The 20,676-nt window shown below is 38.0% G+C and overlaps 1 protein-coding gene across 2 annotated transcripts in view; it reads left to right on the top strand.

Moving 5' to 3' along the window:
* Nucleotides 1-20,676, top strand: part of LOC124616174 (SLIT-ROBO Rho GTPase-activating protein 1-like) — a 688,520-nt gene that overhangs the window by 577,287 nt on the left and 90,557 nt on the right. For both annotated transcript variants that reach the window (XM_047144456.1, XM_047144457.1), the window contains 4 exons: nt 4,623-4,806; nt 9,385-9,550; nt 9,886-10,107; nt 11,616-11,744. In XM_047144456.1, the coding sequence (XP_047000412.1) occupies nt 4,623-4,806; nt 9,385-9,550; nt 9,886-10,107; nt 11,616-11,744 (701 nt within the window). The remainder of the gene's footprint in view (nt 1-4,622; nt 4,807-9,384; nt 9,551-9,885; nt 10,108-11,615; nt 11,745-20,676) is intronic.

Genomic DNA, 20,676 nt, shown 5'->3' with positions numbered 1-20,676 from the left:
TTGGCCTGTCCGGTGTCCTGATCTCAGTCCATTAAATGTATAGTTTCTGGAAAATTTAAAGGATATGGTGCATTCAAGAGCTATTAAGAATATTGACAGTCTTTACAGTGTGTTCAAGGAAGATTTCGGCAGTTACAGCAGACATTTAGAATGTGGAAACAAGTAAGACAATCCATGATGCTACATTTAGAAGCTTGTGTTAGAACTAATGCTAGATATTTTGAACATTTCATTTATCCTTCAGAAGACAATATATGAAAAGAAAAAATACTTGTAGATTTAATCTTGAAATATGAAAACAAAAAGACAGAAATGAAGCAAACATGTAATAAAAAAGGCGTCTTAAGAAAATAAAAAGATTGACCTTCTGTATATATGATCATTTTGGTTTCTGAGTTCCCTGTCCATTCCTCAACTATTCTATCTACTTCTCCTGGTCAATTACATAATTTGGTGCCGTATGGTTCTTTCTGTTTATTATAAGCATTACATTGCATTTATACACCTTTCATTACGCCATGTGGAAATGTTCACTAAATCCTCCTGCATTCCTTACTATCTTCCAACGAAGATTTACATGTGTGTAGGGTTAAATTGTGCATGGAGACAGACAAGTTGCAAGTTGTCTTCATGGAACATGGGTCCAGCAATGTTGTGAAGGGGGAGGTCTTTGTTAGTCCCTGTGTTATTTCCAGACTCCATTTTGTGCTGGCAATTGATGGACTCCTATGCTTCCACCGCCTCCATATGCATCTTACCAAGTGGCTCATACTTTACTGTTTGAAACAGAAGGTTAATTCGGCTTCCTAGTCCACTGTACACGTTGCAAGACCACTGATAGTTGATAATATATTTGGTGCGGTAGCGTGACCATTGTCGCCATATAATTTTCTGCCCCATAAGTAGATCTGTTGCAGACAATCTTTTCGTTCTTCAAGTTGCATCAGTTTAGTTCTGGAAATGCAATTGTTCAGTTTATTTTTGTACCTTGTAATGCTCCTGCTCTCAGTTTTGACAAAAATTGAAAACGATGTTAGCTGTAATTGAATTTTACTCATAGCCCCTGCTTCAAAATGAGGATTTAAGTGCGCAACTGGCCTTCAGAGCATTATTGCTACAAACTTGGATGCTAACAACTGTCAAGACAAGAGGGGAGTGCTAGTTATAAATAAAGTCCATGAAAAGAATTACAAAAAATAACATAATCCATATAAAATGTCATACTCAGTTAAAAACAACTGTAAAAGCATAGCAGGTGGGGTAGTCAGTATGTAAAGTCAAACTAACGCCCTGTCATGTGTAAGAGACTTAAAATCACAGTGTGTTTAGTAGCGAGGGACCGAGAAGGCTAAGTGTCATATAAAGAGCAAACATAAACACCACTTACGCTAAAAGCAGCCGACAGAGCACCTTACTGAGGACTGCAAGGAACTGTGTAGTTCAACCTGTCACGGGCAAGGAGGGCGTGACGGTGTGTACACAAAATGTATGAACCGATATGAATCGTGGCCGATACCAAGAAGTGACGTGAAAAAAGGACTGATCGATCGGTCCATTTAAAAGACATGGGCAGGAAAATAAACGCATTAAAAATTGCAGGTAGAAGCGTCGTATACTTACAAAAGATACATAATATGTATATATAATCTTTATAGATAAGATAACAAATAACAAGCTTACAAAATATAGCACAAAAATTAGGACTCCAGATATCATTTGAAAAGACTGAAATAATGGTAACGGATCCACTTGTAATAGATCACATCACAGTGAACAATAGGGAAATTAAAATAGTGAAACAATTTAAATACCTGGGTGAAATTATAACACACAAATTGGACGAGAAACCTGCATGGCGAGCAAGAACTAATAAAATGATAAAAGCTCAAAAACTAACATGGTCTACGTACAATAAAAAATGTCTATCAATTAAAACATTACAAGACGGTGGTTCAACCAGAGGTTACATACGGAAGTGAAACTCTTTTTAAAGTCACCCAGAAAAACAGAATTGACAAAATTTTAAAAGTAGAGAGAAGAATTGCTAGAACATGCATAAATAAGAAATATCAAAAAGCTGGGCAATGGTGGATAGTTCCAAATGAAGTGGTATACAGAGAACTGGAGCCCATCACTGATACTATACGAAAGAAAAGGATCTCTTTTTGTGGTCACATTCTGAGGACACCAGAAACCAGATTATCAAGGAAAATTATTGAGAAACTCTGGAATTTGAAACAACAAGGAGGATGGCTTAAGGAAATAAGAGAGGATATGGAAGAACTGGAAATAACTCTGGATGATTTGCAGAACAAAACGCCAAATTTAAAGAAGTTGAGGGACACAGAAATAAGATTTAAACCAAAAATTGACAAACGACATACAATGAAAAGGGTATTTACAGATGAGGAACGACGAAAAGCATCGGAACGAATGAAGAGATACTGGGCCACTCGGAAGGGGAAAATACCAAAGAAGAGGACCAGAAATGATTGACTGAAGTGGTCCAATGAGGCTGTAAAAGCAGAAGAAGAAGAAGAAGAAGATAAGATGTAAAAATCATACTGTGCCTGAATGTAAATGTGAGAGAGACAAGATAAAAATAACAATGAAGAAAGGGGAAGTGCGTAGTATGCATTATTTAAATCATAAATAAAGAAGCGATACCTTCTACAAAAATAGCAAAAGGGAAACAGTGTGAGAAGCGTAGTTGTATATAGTACGCAAATATATAAACCTCGTGGATTATTGTTTATAGCATGGCCATCATGATGTGATGCGAATAACTAAAGAAAACCACACCCAGCGACAGAGCCATAAAGATTTATGTAAGGGTGTGCTTACGATCGTGGAATACCAGAATAACGTGTGTGTGTGTGTGTGTGTGTGTGTGTGTGTGTGTGTGTGTGTGTGTGTGTGTGTGTGTGTGTGTGTGTGTGTAAAAGTACTAAATGATAAACATAAAATACTACACACAGGCAGAAATAACACAACCATGGAAGCTTGAAAAATTAGACCTGGAGATGTAACATTAGCATTTGAGGGACTCATAATTATGTGACATAAACAAGTGTTTAAGTGCAGATAGTTCATTTAATGTGGGCTATTGGTTATAGTTCAAATTATACAGCATTTCGGTCTCTTGTAACAAGTCAAATATGCAACCTTTAGGCTGTGGGTGGAGAATGCTAACATTTTCATGTATGTTGGTATCAAATGCTATTGAGCCTTAACATGTTTAGTTAAGGCTGATCCTAGTGTCTAAATCCTAGTGTTCTTTAAATCGGACAGTGAATGTGTGTCCTGTTTGGCCAATATATACACAGTCACAATATTTTCATTCAGTTGTGTACACACCTACCTGACTGCATGTATGGCTTTCTATTATAGATTTCTTTTGCCATCCCTTCCATTTCTTCATAATTTTGGCACATTAGTGCTTCTAATAGATATTCACTACTTTCTTTCACAGTCTCCTTTGGTTTCCTTTCCCAAAAACTTTTCTGACCACTATGACTGCTAGAAGCCATTCTCTCATTCAAAAAGTTTTTTCTGTATTGGAGTTTTATGCGGTCATTGATCTCTTTCTGAACATCAATTGTTGAAGATAAATATTTGTGGATTTCTAGAGCATTTCAAAATGTTAGGGTTTGTGGAGACATTATGTGGGAATATGTTACACAGCCTCAGTACATTTCACTTGGTTGAGATCACTGACTAGTACATCATTGTAATTATTACTTACAGTGGTCAAATAGTTTTTAGGCCCTGTTTTGTTACCAATGTACATGTAAGCCCTTCATCCCAGTAGCTGCTTTATACCCCTGGAACACTTCACCACTCTTCTGTGAGGTTATTACATTGGTTAAATTTTTTTTATTTTTGTTGTTGAAAATATTGGTTTCCAGCACTGTTGAAATGTACTGATTCATTATATGCAAACAGTTGATCTCAATTACCTACTGTTCTTTAGATGTGTGACATCAACCATTTGTGTGTGCACAGGCAATGTTTATACTGGCACTTGACATACAAGACCCCAGTTGATGGTAATTAAACTTTGAAATACTTTGATACATGCAAGTATGCAAAAGACCGTTTCATTGGAGTTCAAGCCAGGTTGCCAAGATAATTTACTACTTTTCATGTAAAATAACCAAAAACGTTTAGAACATTTCTGATGAATGGTGTTCAATAAAAAATAATTTGTATGTGTCACCAAAACATGACTTGATAGTACAAAATGTTTTCCAGATGTGAAACCAGCATTGAAAACTGCAAAACTAAAAGTAAAAATTGTGTCGGGTAGCTGCATTTTGTTTACCATTATTATCACTATTAATAAAGGCACTATGTGCTCATTTATGAACTCTGTTATGGACTGCCTGTGGAAATGAATTTTTCTCAACAACGGACTAGTTCTTATGTGCAAATTTTTAATCCCTCTTTTCCTGATCACATTTCTTTCCATTGCAACTTGATGTGATATAGATGTGTCAGTCAGCAAGCACATAAAATATGCAATCAGGATACAATAGCATACCAATATTTATAAAGTCTTTATTTGCTTTTGTCTCTCTCTCTTTCATATCACTGAAGAAAGACTCTACTCCTGCTTTCAGATATTCGAGCCCAGCTGTCAGAACAGCTGCGCTGTCTGGACTGCCGGTTGGAGTCTCAGGTGTCCCTGGTTGAAGAGCTAAAGGACTACTTCCGGCGTCGCGCTGAAGTGGAACTAGATTACAGCAAGAACCTAGAGAAACTTGCTCGTACCCTGCAGATGAGACACAAGGAACAGCGCCAAAAGTAAGATGCTTAGTTACTACCTTACTCCCCACTAATAAATTGTAAATAATATTTTATCTCTTTTGGAGACTGATTTCACAATTAGTTGGAGACTAATTTCACAATTAATAAAATATTTTGTGTTATTATGGCATGGTCAAAGGGCATAATAGCCCGGAATATTTTATTAATTGTAACAATTCCGGCTGTGAAAGTTTTCATTTTACACTGACACTGATTTGTACTGTTATAACAAATGGTGTTATCTTTCATTTTTTAGTGCTTTTGTTTCCTAGCTGTTGTCGTGACATATGCACTCTCTCTCTTTCTGGAAGAGAATTATTGACAGCCATCATGTTTCAGTGGTTAAGTGTTGCAGCACTGGCAAAATTAGTCAAGTGACTGTAAGCTGATTTTTCACAACAAGGAGAAAACAGTGATATATTGAACTCATTATCACTGTGAAAATCAACACAGTAACAAATTCATTATTGTTTTAATAGTTTACCTAGCACATGTCATCTCCACAAAATGCTACACTGGAAAATTAATGAAAACTATCCAGTGTATTCACCTACCCCGTTTTGCTTGCACTCGACTGTTGTAAAACAAATGCTAGACCTCGTGTACAAATGGTTTCAAATCCTGCAAACTGTTTAAATTTTTCTTTCTTGCTTGTGAATGAATTCGTATATAAAGTTTCATGTGTCATGTAAATTCTCTCTTGTTGTTATGGTTATGGCTGCCATTCTTCTGTGTTTCATCTAGAATGAAACCTGTTCAGTCTCATGGTGCAATGTCCTAATATCTTCAGGTGCAGGATCTCCTGTTTTTATTATTTGTTTGATGACAGCTGTAAAATTAGTTATGATGCTGATGACAGCTGATCACTTCAGGTGTAACAGACATCGCACCCCTAGAATTGCAGACATGAGTGGTGTCTGGTCTGTCGGACACGTCCGATTTGTTAATTTGGTGACTTTGGACATCATACATTCTTCACGCCATCCCTTAAGGAATGCAGATGGCCCTTCTGGTGGCAGTGCTTGTCAAGTTTCTTCCTGCTGTGATACACCTTCTCCCGTGGACATACAGGGGGTGGACACATTCGTAGAAACATTAAAAGCATGAAAATTACCATGCTTAATACAGTGTAGGAAAACTGCTGGCATTCAAAACTACTTCCAGTCATCTCAGAATGGATAAATACAGGTCCCATATGGTTTCCATGGAAATCTTATACTATTCTTACTGTAAAATAGTGACAAATTCAGCTAACAGTGATAGACGTGGGTAATCATCGTGCATCCTTCTCTCAAACTAGTCCAATAAAAGGCTAATTAATACTGAGATCTGGTGACTGGTGGCCAAGAGAGATGTGACAATTCATCCTCGTGCTCACAAAACAAGTCCTGGACAATGTGAGCTGTGTGAACAGGTGCCCTGCTGTCTTAAAACACAGCATCACTCTTGGGGAACAAATATCGTACTGCGGCATATACCTGATCGGCCAAACGTCATATAACCCATGGCAGTAATGCAACATTGCAGAGTAACCATAGAATACCATGACACAGCTGCCCAAATCATCAAACCTGTACTATGTTTCACTCTTGGCAGCAAGCAGTTTCCACTTGGAGCTATGTATATCAAACATAAGCCCAGCTTGAAGTTTAGTTGGAAACAGTGTGAAACAAAACTAATCTGACTTATGGAGTTCCCTTTAGGGTCCTTTGGTGCCAATAGTATTAAGGAGTGCTACTTTCGGTTCTGTAGTGACTTTTGCAGCTGTTCTCTTATTTTTTGTCACAGTCCTTTTCACTGACCGTCTGTCACTATTGCTCACACAATTTCGTCCTCATTGTGACTTAGTAGATGCAGTATGAATCTTCGATATTCTCTCTCTTGAGACACCAAACACTTTGGCTACCTTGGTTACAGAAGCACCCACGATACGAGCACCAACAGTTTGCCCTAATTTGATTTCACTTTTCTGTGGCATACTGCATTAACAACACAGAACACTGTTCTAACCATAGCCGATATGTGCAATCTGTTGAGGGTGTCACACAAGTGCCATTGATGGTTAAATACAAAAGCAGCACCTGCAGGCGTAGCTAGCATCAGCATTTATGTTCAAGTACTGATTTCTTGGGGTGTTTCTATATTTGTGTCCAACCCCTGCATGTGCGATGTGTTTCTTCAATTTCTCCTGGCATAATTAAAGACAAAACAGTTCACGGGGGATGGTCAGATGTTAGTGTCAAATAGACACAGTTTTTTGACAACTGATCATGTTGCCATCATCAGTTTGCTGATGAACTGACTGACTGCATAAGAGCTGCTGTGCATTTATTACCCAGTGGTCCCATCTTCTCCTCAGTGAGATCACTAGATGTACTATTTCGAGTCCTCAAATCATTATGCTATATGCATTCTGTATTCAGTCCTCCAACTTACACCCAAATGGTCTTTTGAACACATGAAACCTGGATCTCAATTTAGCAATTGCACATTCCAGTGTTTGATGAGAATGAGAACATCTGTAATTAAAAAACATATACAGGATGGTCCATTGATAGTGACCGGCCAAATATATCATGAAATAAGCAACAAACGAATAAACTACAAAGAACGAAACTAGTCTAGCTTGAAGGGGGAAACCAGATGGCACTATGGTTGGGCCGCTAGATGGCGCTGCCATAGGTCAAACGAATATCAACTGCATTTTTTAAAATAGGAACCCCCATTTTTTATTACATATTCGTGTAGTACGTAAAGAAATATGAATGTTTTAGGTGGACCACTTTTTTTGCTGGCAAATTTGAAAAGCTTTAGGTACTATTATATTGACTGTGCAGCTGATGGAAACAAGAGAAACCTCAGGAGGATAGTACCACTTTGTTTATCTTGTCTTGTGGCAACCTGTGTGGAAAGACAGGACGAATTCGCCAGATACACCAAGTGCAGAGTTGTCTGCTCTGCCAACCATCTAAAACCTGAGCGCTGCTTGGTAGGATCTGTCAGATCTCCTGCCAATGCGGCATTACATATATAGGTCAGATGATCCGTCATGTCAATGATCACTACTGTGAATACTAACGGCACTCCAGACTGCATCAGGCTAACAAGTTGGTGGTCAAAGAGTGCTGCCTGTTGGAATTACTTGGAATGGATTATGAGCATACTAAGGTTGCAACTCGGGCATCTCACTTCTGTGACTGTGGCATTGAAGAATCTATTGAGTTTTGAGTAAAGCTGAGCAATCATGATAGTTGCAACATCCCCTCCGAAAGGCTTGAGAAATCCAAATTTGATCTCATAAAGAAGAGGAAGGAACAATTCCACAATGAACTGACTTCTGAACCAGGCAGAGCAACAGTGGAGTTGCCATCTGCACGCGTGCCACAGATGGAGTGAGAAGTTGTGGGGGGGGGGGGGGGGGGTGTTTATTAGCCTAGTCGTGCACCCAATCCTTGGTGCAAACTGCATACAGAGCTGCAGGTTAGAGGGAATGGGTGAGGAAATCACACTTGACACTTGATGATAACGTGATTGCTAGCCAAAATATTGTGTCCATTGGACAATGACATCCACCATTCACCTGTGAACTATTTAATCACTAATTACACTGGGAGAAGTTGAGGAATCACATCACATATTTCAGTAGAATCATTTTATACAAATATAAACACAGTCCTGAATCAGTTATAACAATGTTTACCAACTGATTGGTCAGTAATTGCGATTCAACTCTTTGATTGTTGTTGATGAGTTAACTCGTTCTCCATTGCATCCTGGGGGTGGTGTTCATGAGTTTAAGTGTGACCTCTGGATTTTCATTGATGGCTATTGATGAACTAACTTGGGCCTCATTGCTGGTCTTTGAGTGCTAATATGAGTGAATATAATCATGACACCACTTAGGTACCAACATGCTGTTGCCGAATTTAAACATACAGTGTATAACCAGAAAGTGGTAGTGAAATGCTCTGTAACACATTCGATGATTGATTTTTGGAACAGGTGTCAACTAGGGAATGATACAAGCATTATATCATTCTTTATATTATTTTTGACAGAAAAACCTGAAAAAAAAACACATTTTATAACTCGTAAAGCAATTTACTGCAGCTACATCTTCACTTCGAATTATTGCAAATTTTGGAGAGAGAGAAATCAGTAAAGTGACATCAGGTAATAACCAGAGGCAACAGATGATTTAGAGTATAGGTGGAACGTATCACATCCAAGAAGAAAATGTTGTTTCCAACTTCATCACTGACTCTCTCTTTTGAGGAATGTATTTACCACTATGTTTTTGTGGTTTATAAAAGGAAATAAAATTACTGTTCCCTTCACAATAATTTTGAAATGAGATTTTTTTGTGGTGGCAACAGTGAAAAAGTGCCTCAAGTTTCACTTCGGATCCCATTAGTATAAACTTTCAACTCACTGCTTCAAATGGCTAGAAAATGTAATCACCATTGTTTGTCAGGGCATGCAGAGTAAAATATTTTTATCTCTAAATTACTCAGTCATATATGTTTGTGTACAATTTTTAAGTTGTGATTTAACAAAAAGCACTGACCATTTCAGACGAGAACAATGGCCACTCTTCTCTAGCTATTCCTGTTGGCAGCAGCTTATCACACAGACTAAGAATCTGAGCAAAGACCATGCAGTTCTGTCTGACATATACTCCACTCACGTTGTGGGCCGTTTCACGCAAGTTGCAGAGGATGTACAACGCATTTATCGGAGGGTGAGTAGTATATTTTCTGCATGTCAATATTCCCACAAGTTGCAGAGCTGAAAGATAAAATTTATCATAACATTGAATTATGTGGGAGGAATACTACAGTAATAATTAGAAACTATAATAATCATTTCTTGAAGATACGACATTTTCTGCACAAATGTTTTAGGGACAATGTGGTACTCTTTAAAATTCTGATTTTTGTATGTACATTGTTTTGTTTTGTACCCTGTAAGGATAACATTTTGGTTAGGAGGTATTTTCTATTACTCAAAAGCTCAAATACTTTATCAGCATGCTCGATGATATTTATACTGTATTTTTAATTAATATTGCTTTAGTGCCGGGAGATTGGCTATGAAACGCATGAAGAGATCTTGCGTGTACTTCACGAACTTCACACAACAATGAAAACTTACCACAGCTATCAGGCAGAGTGCCGGCAAGCTGAAACAAAACTCAGAGTTGCAGAAGCACAGCGATTGAAGCTTGAACAAAGTCTGCCAAAGGACAAGCTTGACCGTTCCAAGAAGTATCGCCTGATTGAAAAAGAAGTACAAAAGGTATGTTATCTATACAGTGTAATGTAGTCTGCCATGCAGCGACAACTATTGCTCGACACCAGTAACTGAGGTTATGGTCAGAATGGTGGCACCATTGTATTATATGAGGGAGAGGGAGAGCTGCAATGTAGTAATTTGACTGGTGGATTGCTGTAACACACTGAACCATTAAATGTTCGTGTTCATTCTCTGTATAAATAAACCAATGGTCAAAACATATATTTTTTCATACAGTGTTGTCTTCTGTCTTCCGCACATTTGCACATGATTGTGCATTAAATTAGAAAAGTTCTAATACCGATTTGCCTTGTGGTAGAATAATTTTGTATGAGAGTATTTTGCTAATCATGAAGGCTTGGTTCTATGTAACGAAATCCGTTAATCTTATCATAATTTGTAGGATCACAGAAATTTCTGTAGAATTACACACATTTACTGCTGATTTTTTTTTTTTTTTTTTTTTTTTTTTTTGGCCCATAAGCTCAAATCATATTCCTTGTGGCATAGTGTCTGTCTGTCTGTCTGTGTGTCTGTCTGTAATATGCACACTACCAATGTAATCAGTTCACAAGCTGCTCAGTCATCATTTCTGCCAACACTCACTCCTTTTCTTTTTTGCATCAGTATATATGTTGATATAAGTAGTTTTGACCTGCCAGTGGGCTGCTCTTCAAAGTTTCCAGATACCAGTGTGGAATATGGTTTCAGCCTTTCACAAGTAAACCAACACAGCTTATACTGCACAGAAAAGGAGACTAATCTGATTTCAGTTGATCTGGATTTTTCAGCTTTTGATTGAATGATATAGGTTACTACTATGTATAAAAATTGATGCAATTGTAATGGATGGTGATATTGTGCTTGTTGAGCGCAGCGACTGTTAAGTGAAATTTCACCACCATTGCTTTGATGCTAGTACAGTTTAATGTCGTCAAAGCATCAATTTGCTGTAAAATCTTTATGTGCAAAGCACAATCATCATTGAGTGAATATACTATGTACCTTAGATATTCTTACTTGCTTTCAGATTTAATATTAAAATTGGTCATTTCTAAATCTGTAAAAAAAACTGATTTGTTTGTGGGCATGTGAATAGTAGTAAGAGAAAATAATGATCCTTGGGAAATAAAATGTTCAGGCAGTTGTGATATTTGGCTAAAAGATATTTTCTGATGGAGTCTTTGGGTAAAGAGTTCTTGGTTAACTGCTGCTTAAAATTCATACAAAATCCCAAGCTTTTCAGTGACCCCTTCCCTTGCTATCAGGGGCTAAGCCTGACTGCGCTGAAACAGCTTTTAAGGCCAGAGTATGGCATCTGATGGAGATTTTATCTGAATTTGTCGTGGCAAGTTAACCGAAAACTTCTTATGCAATTAGTGTGCTTGTTTTCTGTATAGATTAGCATAGTAGCCATGGCAGAGTTAATTAAAAAAGCGAAGGTGGTTTAAAATTTCTGTCACCTTCTTCAATCTAATTCATAGTGCTCAATGGAATATTTCTTTTTACAGCGCAAGAACAAGTACAATGACGCCAAGCTGAAGGCACTTAAGGCCCGTAATGAGTACGTGCTATGCCTTGAAGCCTCTAACACTACTATTCACAAGTATTTTGTTGATGATCTCTCTGACCTAATAGACGTGAGTAGGTGCCTGTCTGGCATCTTTATTAGATACATAACTCTTTTTGACAGTAATGCGTCATAAATCTGAAATAATTATTTACAGGGGTTGGACAAAAATATGGAAACACTGCCGCAAGAAATGCCTTTTTGAACATAAATGCAAATGCTAGCCAAGCCTGGCAGGTTGCGCTGTTTGACCATGAATGGTACCTGTGTAATGCCCTCAGTACATGTTCAGTGTAGTTGTGAGTGCATTATGTTAGAGCTAAGTGAATTCAGCTGTGGGTAAATTGGTGGTGCTTCTGTAACTGAGGTAGGTGAAGTGTTTGGTGTTTCGTGAGGCACTGTGTCAGAGGCTTATGCCACACACAGGCAAAGTGAAAAAACATCATCTGCTAAGTCATAATATGGACATGGTTGTCCATTGAGTGATTGTGATACATGATCATTGAAAAGGATTTTGATGAAAAATAATGGGGCCACAGCTGCCAAAGTCACTGCAGAACTGGATGTTTCACTCGTGAACTCTGTCACTGCCAAACACTAAAGGAACTCCACAGGATGAGAATTCCAGGGTAAGCTGGAATTCCAAAACCACCCATCAGTGATGCAAAAGCCCATCACAGAAAAATGCAGTGCTGAAGCCATAACACCTGGACTAGGGAGCAATGGACAAGTCATTTGTTCAGATTATTCTTGTTTCACACTGTTCCAAACTTATGGCCGAGTGTAAGAGTGAAGCGTGGCTGGGGTTCGGTAATGATTTGGGTAGCCATATGATGGTGTTCCACTGGCCCAATGGTTATTCTGCAAGGTCCCACGACTGCCAGTGGTTATGTGACCATTTTGGCTTACCTTGTCTATCCCTTGGTACAATGTTTGTCCCTCATTGGTGATGCTGTGCTTAAAGACAAAAAATGGATTCAGGACCCGTGTTCACACAGCTTGCAATGTCTAGGACCAAGTTCTGTGAGCACAAGGGTGAAGTGTCCTATCCCTTTTGGCCAACAAAGTTACCAGATCTCAGTATTATTGAGCCTTTGTGCTTTACTTTGATGAGAATGGTGGACGATTGCTATCCACCTTTGTCATCATTACTTTAACTAGGCACTATTTTGCAGGAAGAGTGGTATATGTTTCTCTTGAAAACCATACAGGACCTGTGTTTATCCATTCCGTAGATAAATCGATCTCTTTCCTAATGTCAGTGGTTTTCCTACAGTGTACAAGGTGTGGTAATGTGTTTTTGGTGTTTCCTTATTTTTGTCCACCACCTGTATCTGTGGCCATATGTGAAATGGCATGTAGAAAGATAGGTAAAAAAATTGTAGGTAAGTAAAAATCAGTCATAAAATTGTTGACACAACTTTTATTTATAAAATACAGGCTACAATTTTGTTCTTAAGTTGAGTTCTTGGTTGGTTCATATTACTCCTGCTCACTCTTTTGTTGTTGCATTAGTAATTCACATTTTAATCTATATAGTGGTTTAAAGATATGAATCCTTTGGTGCTTGGCCCCAAGTAACAGACATTAATTTCATAAATATGTGGTAAGTAGACCCATCTAAAGGTGTGGAACACTAATGCTGTAATAACAATTGTGATTTGGGATCAGATTGTGGTATGTTGTGGTAGCTTCTGCAAACCAGAGTAGATTAACTTGTAGCATGTGGAGTTCCAACAAAACCATAAGTAGATGACTGTTATTTATCATGAGTAAATTCAGCGTTATTTTCAGCATTTAAAGGAACTCTAGGTGGAACAGAGGCTAATATACACTGCCTGACAAAATAAAATGTGAAGTGCTGGTCAATGGGAGACACACAATAAGACCTATTTCGAAGTGTACCATCTGCTGATAACACTTCCTCATATGGTTGTGTGGGATCTCCATGTCTTTCACACTGATCACTTGACATTTGATACTGTTCATAATCCATATGTAGTCTACCAGGCTTGGCAATAGCTCGAAATACAAACAAGAGAGTGAAGTTGGGATAGTCTTGCTGGGGTGGGAAGTATAATGTAGGTGGTGACCTAGAAAAAATAGCTACTCAAAGTGGTGGCACAAATGTCCACCCTGTGCAACTATTTCTGATATGCCGTGGTACGGGAAAACTTAAACAAAACATAAGGTAAGCAGAGCTCAGAGGCTGCAGGGAGTGAAAGCGTAGACCCAAATGAGGTTACAGTTTCACACACAATTTAATTTTATGAAACATTAAAAAAAAATACTTGTTCACTGGTACAAATATATATCACAAAACACGATAAAATTTTTTAAACTCCAGGCCTGAAGGGCCGCTGAACATTCACAACTGTAATGTCAGAATCACAACCTTAAGATTCAACATAAGGAGATAATCACGGTCTGAAGGACCCAACACCTTTGATTAATTATTGACCAATACAATAAGTTACTGAAAGGAATGACTTTAATCATTCGGCCAGAAGGGCCAATCAAATATAACCACAAATGCTGTTTTGATAATGCTACAAGAATGCAAAACCAGCAGTTAATTTACTTCGTCCAAAGGAGCAGTAAAGACCAAAAGACAAATTCTGATACCAAAGGTTTTTTTATTTTTTTATTATTATTATTATTATTTTTTTTTTTATTATTTTTTTTTTATATGAAACAAGCTAACAAGATAAAATTAATAACCAAAAAGGGGTAGTGACGTTGTCACTTGGCCTGAAGGGCCTGAATATCAGTAGTAATAAATATTTGAGAATGGTTAAAGTTGATGAGTTAGCACTTAAAACCAGCCCGTGCTTCTCACCACTAGGAAAAATTTACAATCAGCTGTGCTAGGACTGCCTGCCTTAGCAATATGGCACAGACCAGCAGAACGACTAGAAACTTCACCAATGTGGCGAATCGTCCACATAGGGCATGACAGCAACACTCTATAACACATAAAATAAAAATTACTAAACATTGAAACACAAGGTTCAAAATATAACGCCTATCTAGGCAGGAACTGTTAATGATGCCCACTAGCCTTCGTAAATCTTCGACTTAGTAAATGTGACGGCCAGTACTAAATAATAATACCACTCAACAAATTGTAAAATACAAGATCGTTATTGCACTTGGGTCAGAATAAAACTTCAGCCACAGATAATATTTTAGGTTCAGTTATTAAGCACAGAGAGTTAACACTCTTTTCTAGTGTTAGTTACACTTGACAATATAACAGCAGATCATTGAATCGGGATTTTGGGCATGCCTGAGCCTACTAAAATTGCGAAACACCATGGCACACGACCTTGCAGCAAAACACACTCGACGACACGGGCAGAAATAGAGTGAGACACATCAAGTCAAGAAATTCTCACAGTTAGTCCAGAAGGCAGACAAGCATTTGGCGACAGGTTGCAACCTGCACCAACTCGAGTAATGTCAATTGCCCCAGTTCTGCCGTAGCAACATGGACATGCCGCGTCAACAGTTGCCACGCCGAGCTTCCTTATCACACAGCCCGTCCAGAACAGCTGCTGCCGTCCTGAGTACAAACGCTCGTAGCAATCATGTGCGTTCACAGGAAGTTATACCACCTTTTTCGCAACATTGCTCTGCCACACAACCGGAAACCAAACTCCCCGTCTCACTCAGGCAGCAGCACTCGATACTCTCTTCGTCAGCAGGTCTCTCCCCAGAATGCAGCGCCCTCCGAAATTTAAAAGCAAACGGACCAATCGCGGCAGAGCAAAGCCAGGCTCCAGAAGATGACACACCACACCTAGGCAAAGATGAAGATGATACCGTTCAATTTCAGTGTCATGATTGGCCTCATCTCAAAATGAGTGTTTGGCGTATTAGTTAGGGCGTGACATGGCTCTGATGATGGTGGGTATGGTTTGCGGTGCGGTGGTGCTTGTTGAGTTAATCAATTGATTGGGTTTCACTAGGCATAGCCCGAAAAAAAGAGAAAGATTTTGTAAGTCATTGTTCAAGACAAAAATTTGTAATTGATTACACATGAGAGAGACTCTTGGAAGATCTTGTGAAGAATGTAAATGTTCTGTCACAAAAATTAGGCATGTAGATGTTCTAAAAAATCTACTCTATGCAATTTTGATTGTGAATTTTGATTATTTAGACTAAAAAAAGTTTTACTTTTGAAATTAACAAAAAAGTGTCAGCCTTTAGTAACAAACTCCAAAAGATGAAAATAAAGGGACACCTGTTTCAGCATGGATTTGAATCTGTACTAGATTATGAGAAAATTAAGGTAAAGTTTTGATGTGACTTCATCAGGCTACTTGCATGGTGTAAAACCCAATTGTGGTAATAACACAGTGGCTGAGAACACAGTTTCAAGATTTTTCGCACCACGTTCAAATCCAATCTTGTGTTCATTTCTTCTGTTGTTGTTGCTGAAGTATTGAAATCATCTCTTTTTATGATGTTATGAAATGCAGTGGAATGAATGGAAAAGTGAAGATTTCAGATCTAACTAAGAATAGATTGTTTTCATCACAATTTACACAGATTATCGCCTTCCAGAAAACTGTCAATAGTTTTTGTTTGTCTCCTAGATGCTAGTGACAAATTTGGTCCTTGAGACCATTAATACTTACACCAATTAATGGGACAACATCAGAATGTGCGTGCAACAGCCACAAAATCTGCTTGTGGTGCTCCTAATTTTTATGAACACACAGGTTCTGTTAATATGTAAAAGTAAAAATCAGAGCAAAAATAAATTACTGTTAATGATATAACGTATATGATGACAGAATCTGTAATAAGATTTGAAACAACTTTTTATTTTATCAATAATTCAATTCTATGCTAAGATTTCACACTAAACATTGATGTGACTTATATCTGCGACATCAAAAGAGAAAACGAAACATAAGATTGGATTTTAACATAGAGCCTGAAATTTTGAAATGGTGCTCTTTAGCCACTGTGCTACCAACTCAATTTCTTTTATGGTATGCGATTGGACTGATGAAGCTGTGTTGAAAGTTTACCATCATTTTCTCAAGAACTATTGAGTGTAGCTGTCAATATAAGTGTCACTTTATTTTCACCGTTCTGTCACCATGACAAGTTTGAAACATACCAGTGTGTTCCCTGTGGTGGATTCTCTTTCCAGTTATGTACAAATGATGTGGTTCTCATTATAACAATTACTGTCAGTTTGCAGGCCATTGTCATTGTTCTTCATAACACCCTGCAAAATTAACAGTATTCAGTATAATGTTTTCTTTCATAACGTCCAAATCAAAATTTAGTTCATCCTGTGGCAGTACATAAAAGGTCAGCCGTAAAGTTTCGTGTGTTTTCATCCTATGTGGTATTGTCTCACAATTCACAACACATGTTCCTACATACCACTGCACACCAGCTGTCACTGTTCGACTGCATCTCTTGATATCACTTTCGCTTCACAGTATATATGACAGGTGCACATAGTAAATTTAGATTTACACAGTGCATTTACCCAAAGCGTTACAAAAAAGATCAAATGTAAGTTGATACTTTGCATACTCAGTTGAGAAGAGATTCTTCTAACGATGTAAATAAAGCAAAACAGTCACATTTCATCGTATAAAGCAAAACAATAAATGTTCTAGACCTTCAAAGATATATGTACAGAGTGAGAGGAAGCAAAGGGAAAGAAAGCAGAAAAAGTTAAACGTTTGCAGTTAGGAATATCTTCACAACCTCCTAAATTCATGCAATTGGACATCTGATTCTTTCCAACCAGAATCCACAGTAACAGTAATAAACTGTAAACAGCAGTTTTGTTCATTTGTCATTACCAAAGGAGCATTCAGTTAGTAAAAAGGTAAATGGCCTTTGATACCATGATGCAAAAATTTTCACACGAAAAGGGATTTTCACACGTGTGTGTGGCCCCTCTCCCCCCTCCCAAAAACACAAACACACACACACACACACACACACACACACACACACACACACACACAGTGTGTGTGTGTTTCTAGATTGTGGTAGTAGTAAAGCTCCCACTTCTGAGACTTTAAAGAATCAAACTCACATGTTAAACTTCGAATTACTTTACTAATGAGTTAATAGGTTAAAACAGTTGACATTAAGCATCTAAGTTAGGAAAAGTGTAGAAAAGATTTGAAATTGTGCTTAAAGTTTGTTGGAAGTCATTAGCTGCTCACATTCTCAAATATTGGGTGAATGTAATGTAGGTAATCTGCAAGTCATGATTTATGCTGCCTCAAGACACATGTAGTGTCTAATTTTAATACTTGTCTTACTGTGTGATTGTACAGCTTAATAAGCAGATTATGGCAGCATTTCATTTTTTTAAATTTGGTCAATAGTTATATGAAATACTGAAAATCATATTTTAGTTATCCTTGGAAGCTGTTACATAGGCAGTCTGAAACTGGGTCCGGTTGACTGTGTCCTGGGTTAGTCGTTTAGTGATGCAGATTGCAGACTATTCAGAAATGTTAATCTGGTGACAACAGAGACTTTTTAAAATCTCATTAAAGAACATGAGGATGTTAACGGTGGTGATAACATGTATGATAAATATGCTTCATCAACAAATTTCTCATGCTCTTTGAAAGTTGCTTTCAGTTAAAATTTTAAAACAGTGGACTAGAACCAATAGGCAATTTGGGTGCCTGACTACTCAGCTTAGGAGGTGAACAATTCTTGTGGTAGCTTGCTGAAAGTGGATGGGGTGCTTTATTTTGCATGCCCAATGGCCTGATTGCTAACTTCAATGCTAATTAACTAGGAAGATTTTTTTCCTTAACTATTATTTGTCAGCCAACCTACTCTGCAATACCCTTACAGGCTTTTCAGACTGTTTATGTTGAGGGTAAATGTGAAGCAGATAAGAATGAAGTTCTCGAATGTCACGGTGTACAGACGTTTTGGAATACTTTCAGGTGGATTGAAGGGGCCATGTAACCTTGTACACAAGTTTCAGGAGTCTGGGTAATATGTTGCCCAGACTACCCTCCCTTCCCTTCATCTTTAGCTCTCTCCCTACCTTCAGTGCTAGTTATGGTTATCTGTGATATGCTCCCACATCTCAATCTCTCTCTCTCTCTCTCTCTCTCTTCCATAAAAAAGGAACCTACGTTTCTGAATGCCAGGAGTGCATGTTTCTTCCAAAGCTGCAGTGAATTGTGCTTCCTGAAGATGATTATGTACTGGCCAGTGTAGCTGCCTTTTTGTGAATATAACAATGCCTTCAATATTATTTCACTATATTGTTTTTTTTCTGCCATCAGCATCTATGTAGTTTTTTTGAGTTAACAAAGGTCTACACAAATTAAAAAGCATCACTTACTACTGTTGTACTAGAGTAGTATTTCTATGTTATTGAACTTAAACTACACTTGAATGACTTAAATGATGGATCTAATTACTGCAATCATTAGGAAAGTATGATTACTAAACAAAACATATCTACACTAAATAGTATTACACATACTAGTTTGCTGCTTAATCGTAATTCTAGACCTAATGTTCCTTGTTGTTGTCACGGAAATAATTTATAATATTAGAAATGTTGTCTTTCGAGGCATCTAAAAAGTTTATTACTTTTCATTTTCAGTATTGTTTCAGACATACTAATTCTTTCTTTTAATAGCTGTCACTAAATGATGAAACAATCAAAAATCATAAAAAGAAATGCTGTTATAAAGAAAAAAAATTTGGAGAATAAGTTGAATAAATAATCCAGTTTGTAATGGTAGGACAATGGTTGCAACTTTAAAGTGTAGTTTCCAGTATGTAATATGAAGCACAGGGGCCAAAAAATTTAGTCTCACCTGGTAAACATCACACTAATACCGTGTAACACTGCCTCAGTTCGGCGACAAAATGTGTCCACAAGTTTCTTCATGGATGCCATATACAACTGAATTCACTCATTAATGAATAGACCTATAAAATTCGTCAGGTATTCCAAATAGTTCCAGACTTTTTCTGTGGAATTGAGATAGGTTGATTTAGCAGGCCAGCCAGGGTTTGATAGCACTCCTGAACAGGAACATATGCATACAGCTCTAAGAACACAGCTTTTTTTATCGTGGAAGGCAGGATTGTCCACACCATACTCGCAGTTAATGTTTTGAAGAAAGGTCAGGGTTGCGGAAGCTGTTGAAACAAACATCCTCGTTCATATCCACAATCGCCTGAATTGGTGGGCCCAAGTCACGGTACGAAACACCCCGAACAAATCATACGCTTTGGGGTTGAACACCACATTAGGACATCAGTGGATTCGTCACAATACATCATTAGAAAAGAAGCAAAAATCAGAACTCATTAGACCACACTGCTGTATGGCCATGATATGTTGACCATTCACAAGGTTGCTGTTGGGAATTGCAGGTGGTGTGTCTTGCCCCACATTAAAACTGCTGAAGGGAGAGAAGTGGTGAGGGGAAGGCACCACTGACTTGTTTCAGCATTGCTACCACCATTACCCATTTTTGTACATACACAAAAGCAGAAGCGAACACACAGAAATACTGGCAACGTTTGGAGACAAAATGAATATCTTCCAACTAGTGCTGATTTTCTGTGCTACCGGCAGCACCAGTAAAAAAATCATGGACAGATAGTCAGTCACAGTCCAGTTTGTGTGTGGTTTGGCTCAGAAGGCTTGCACCGTAATATGCTACTCTGAGCAGTGGCCTTTTGTGAGGAACCTATTTACAAGTGTCAATTGCACGATGTTAGACATTTGGAATCGGGTTCCTCACAAAAGGCCACTGCTCATAGTGGCATATAAAGGTGCAAATCATCTGGGCCAAACAGCATACGAATTGGACAGTGACTATCTGTCCATGATGGTAAGACCTCTTTGACTGGTGCTGCTAGTAGCAGAGAATACCAGCACTATGTTTGCTCAGAAACTGCGTGTCATGGACCTGCATTCATTAGCAGCAGCTATTCTTGTAGACTTCCGAACTGATTGCCAA

This window comes from Schistocerca americana, chromosome 5, assembly GCF_021461395.2.
Source record: "Schistocerca americana isolate TAMUIC-IGC-003095 chromosome 5, iqSchAmer2.1, whole genome shotgun sequence".
In the NCBI taxonomy this organism is placed as follows: domain Eukaryota; kingdom Metazoa; phylum Arthropoda; class Insecta; order Orthoptera; family Acrididae; genus Schistocerca; species Schistocerca americana.
The sequence above is the reverse complement of the archived record's forward strand: the minus strand, read 5'-3'. Positions and strand labels throughout refer to the sequence as shown.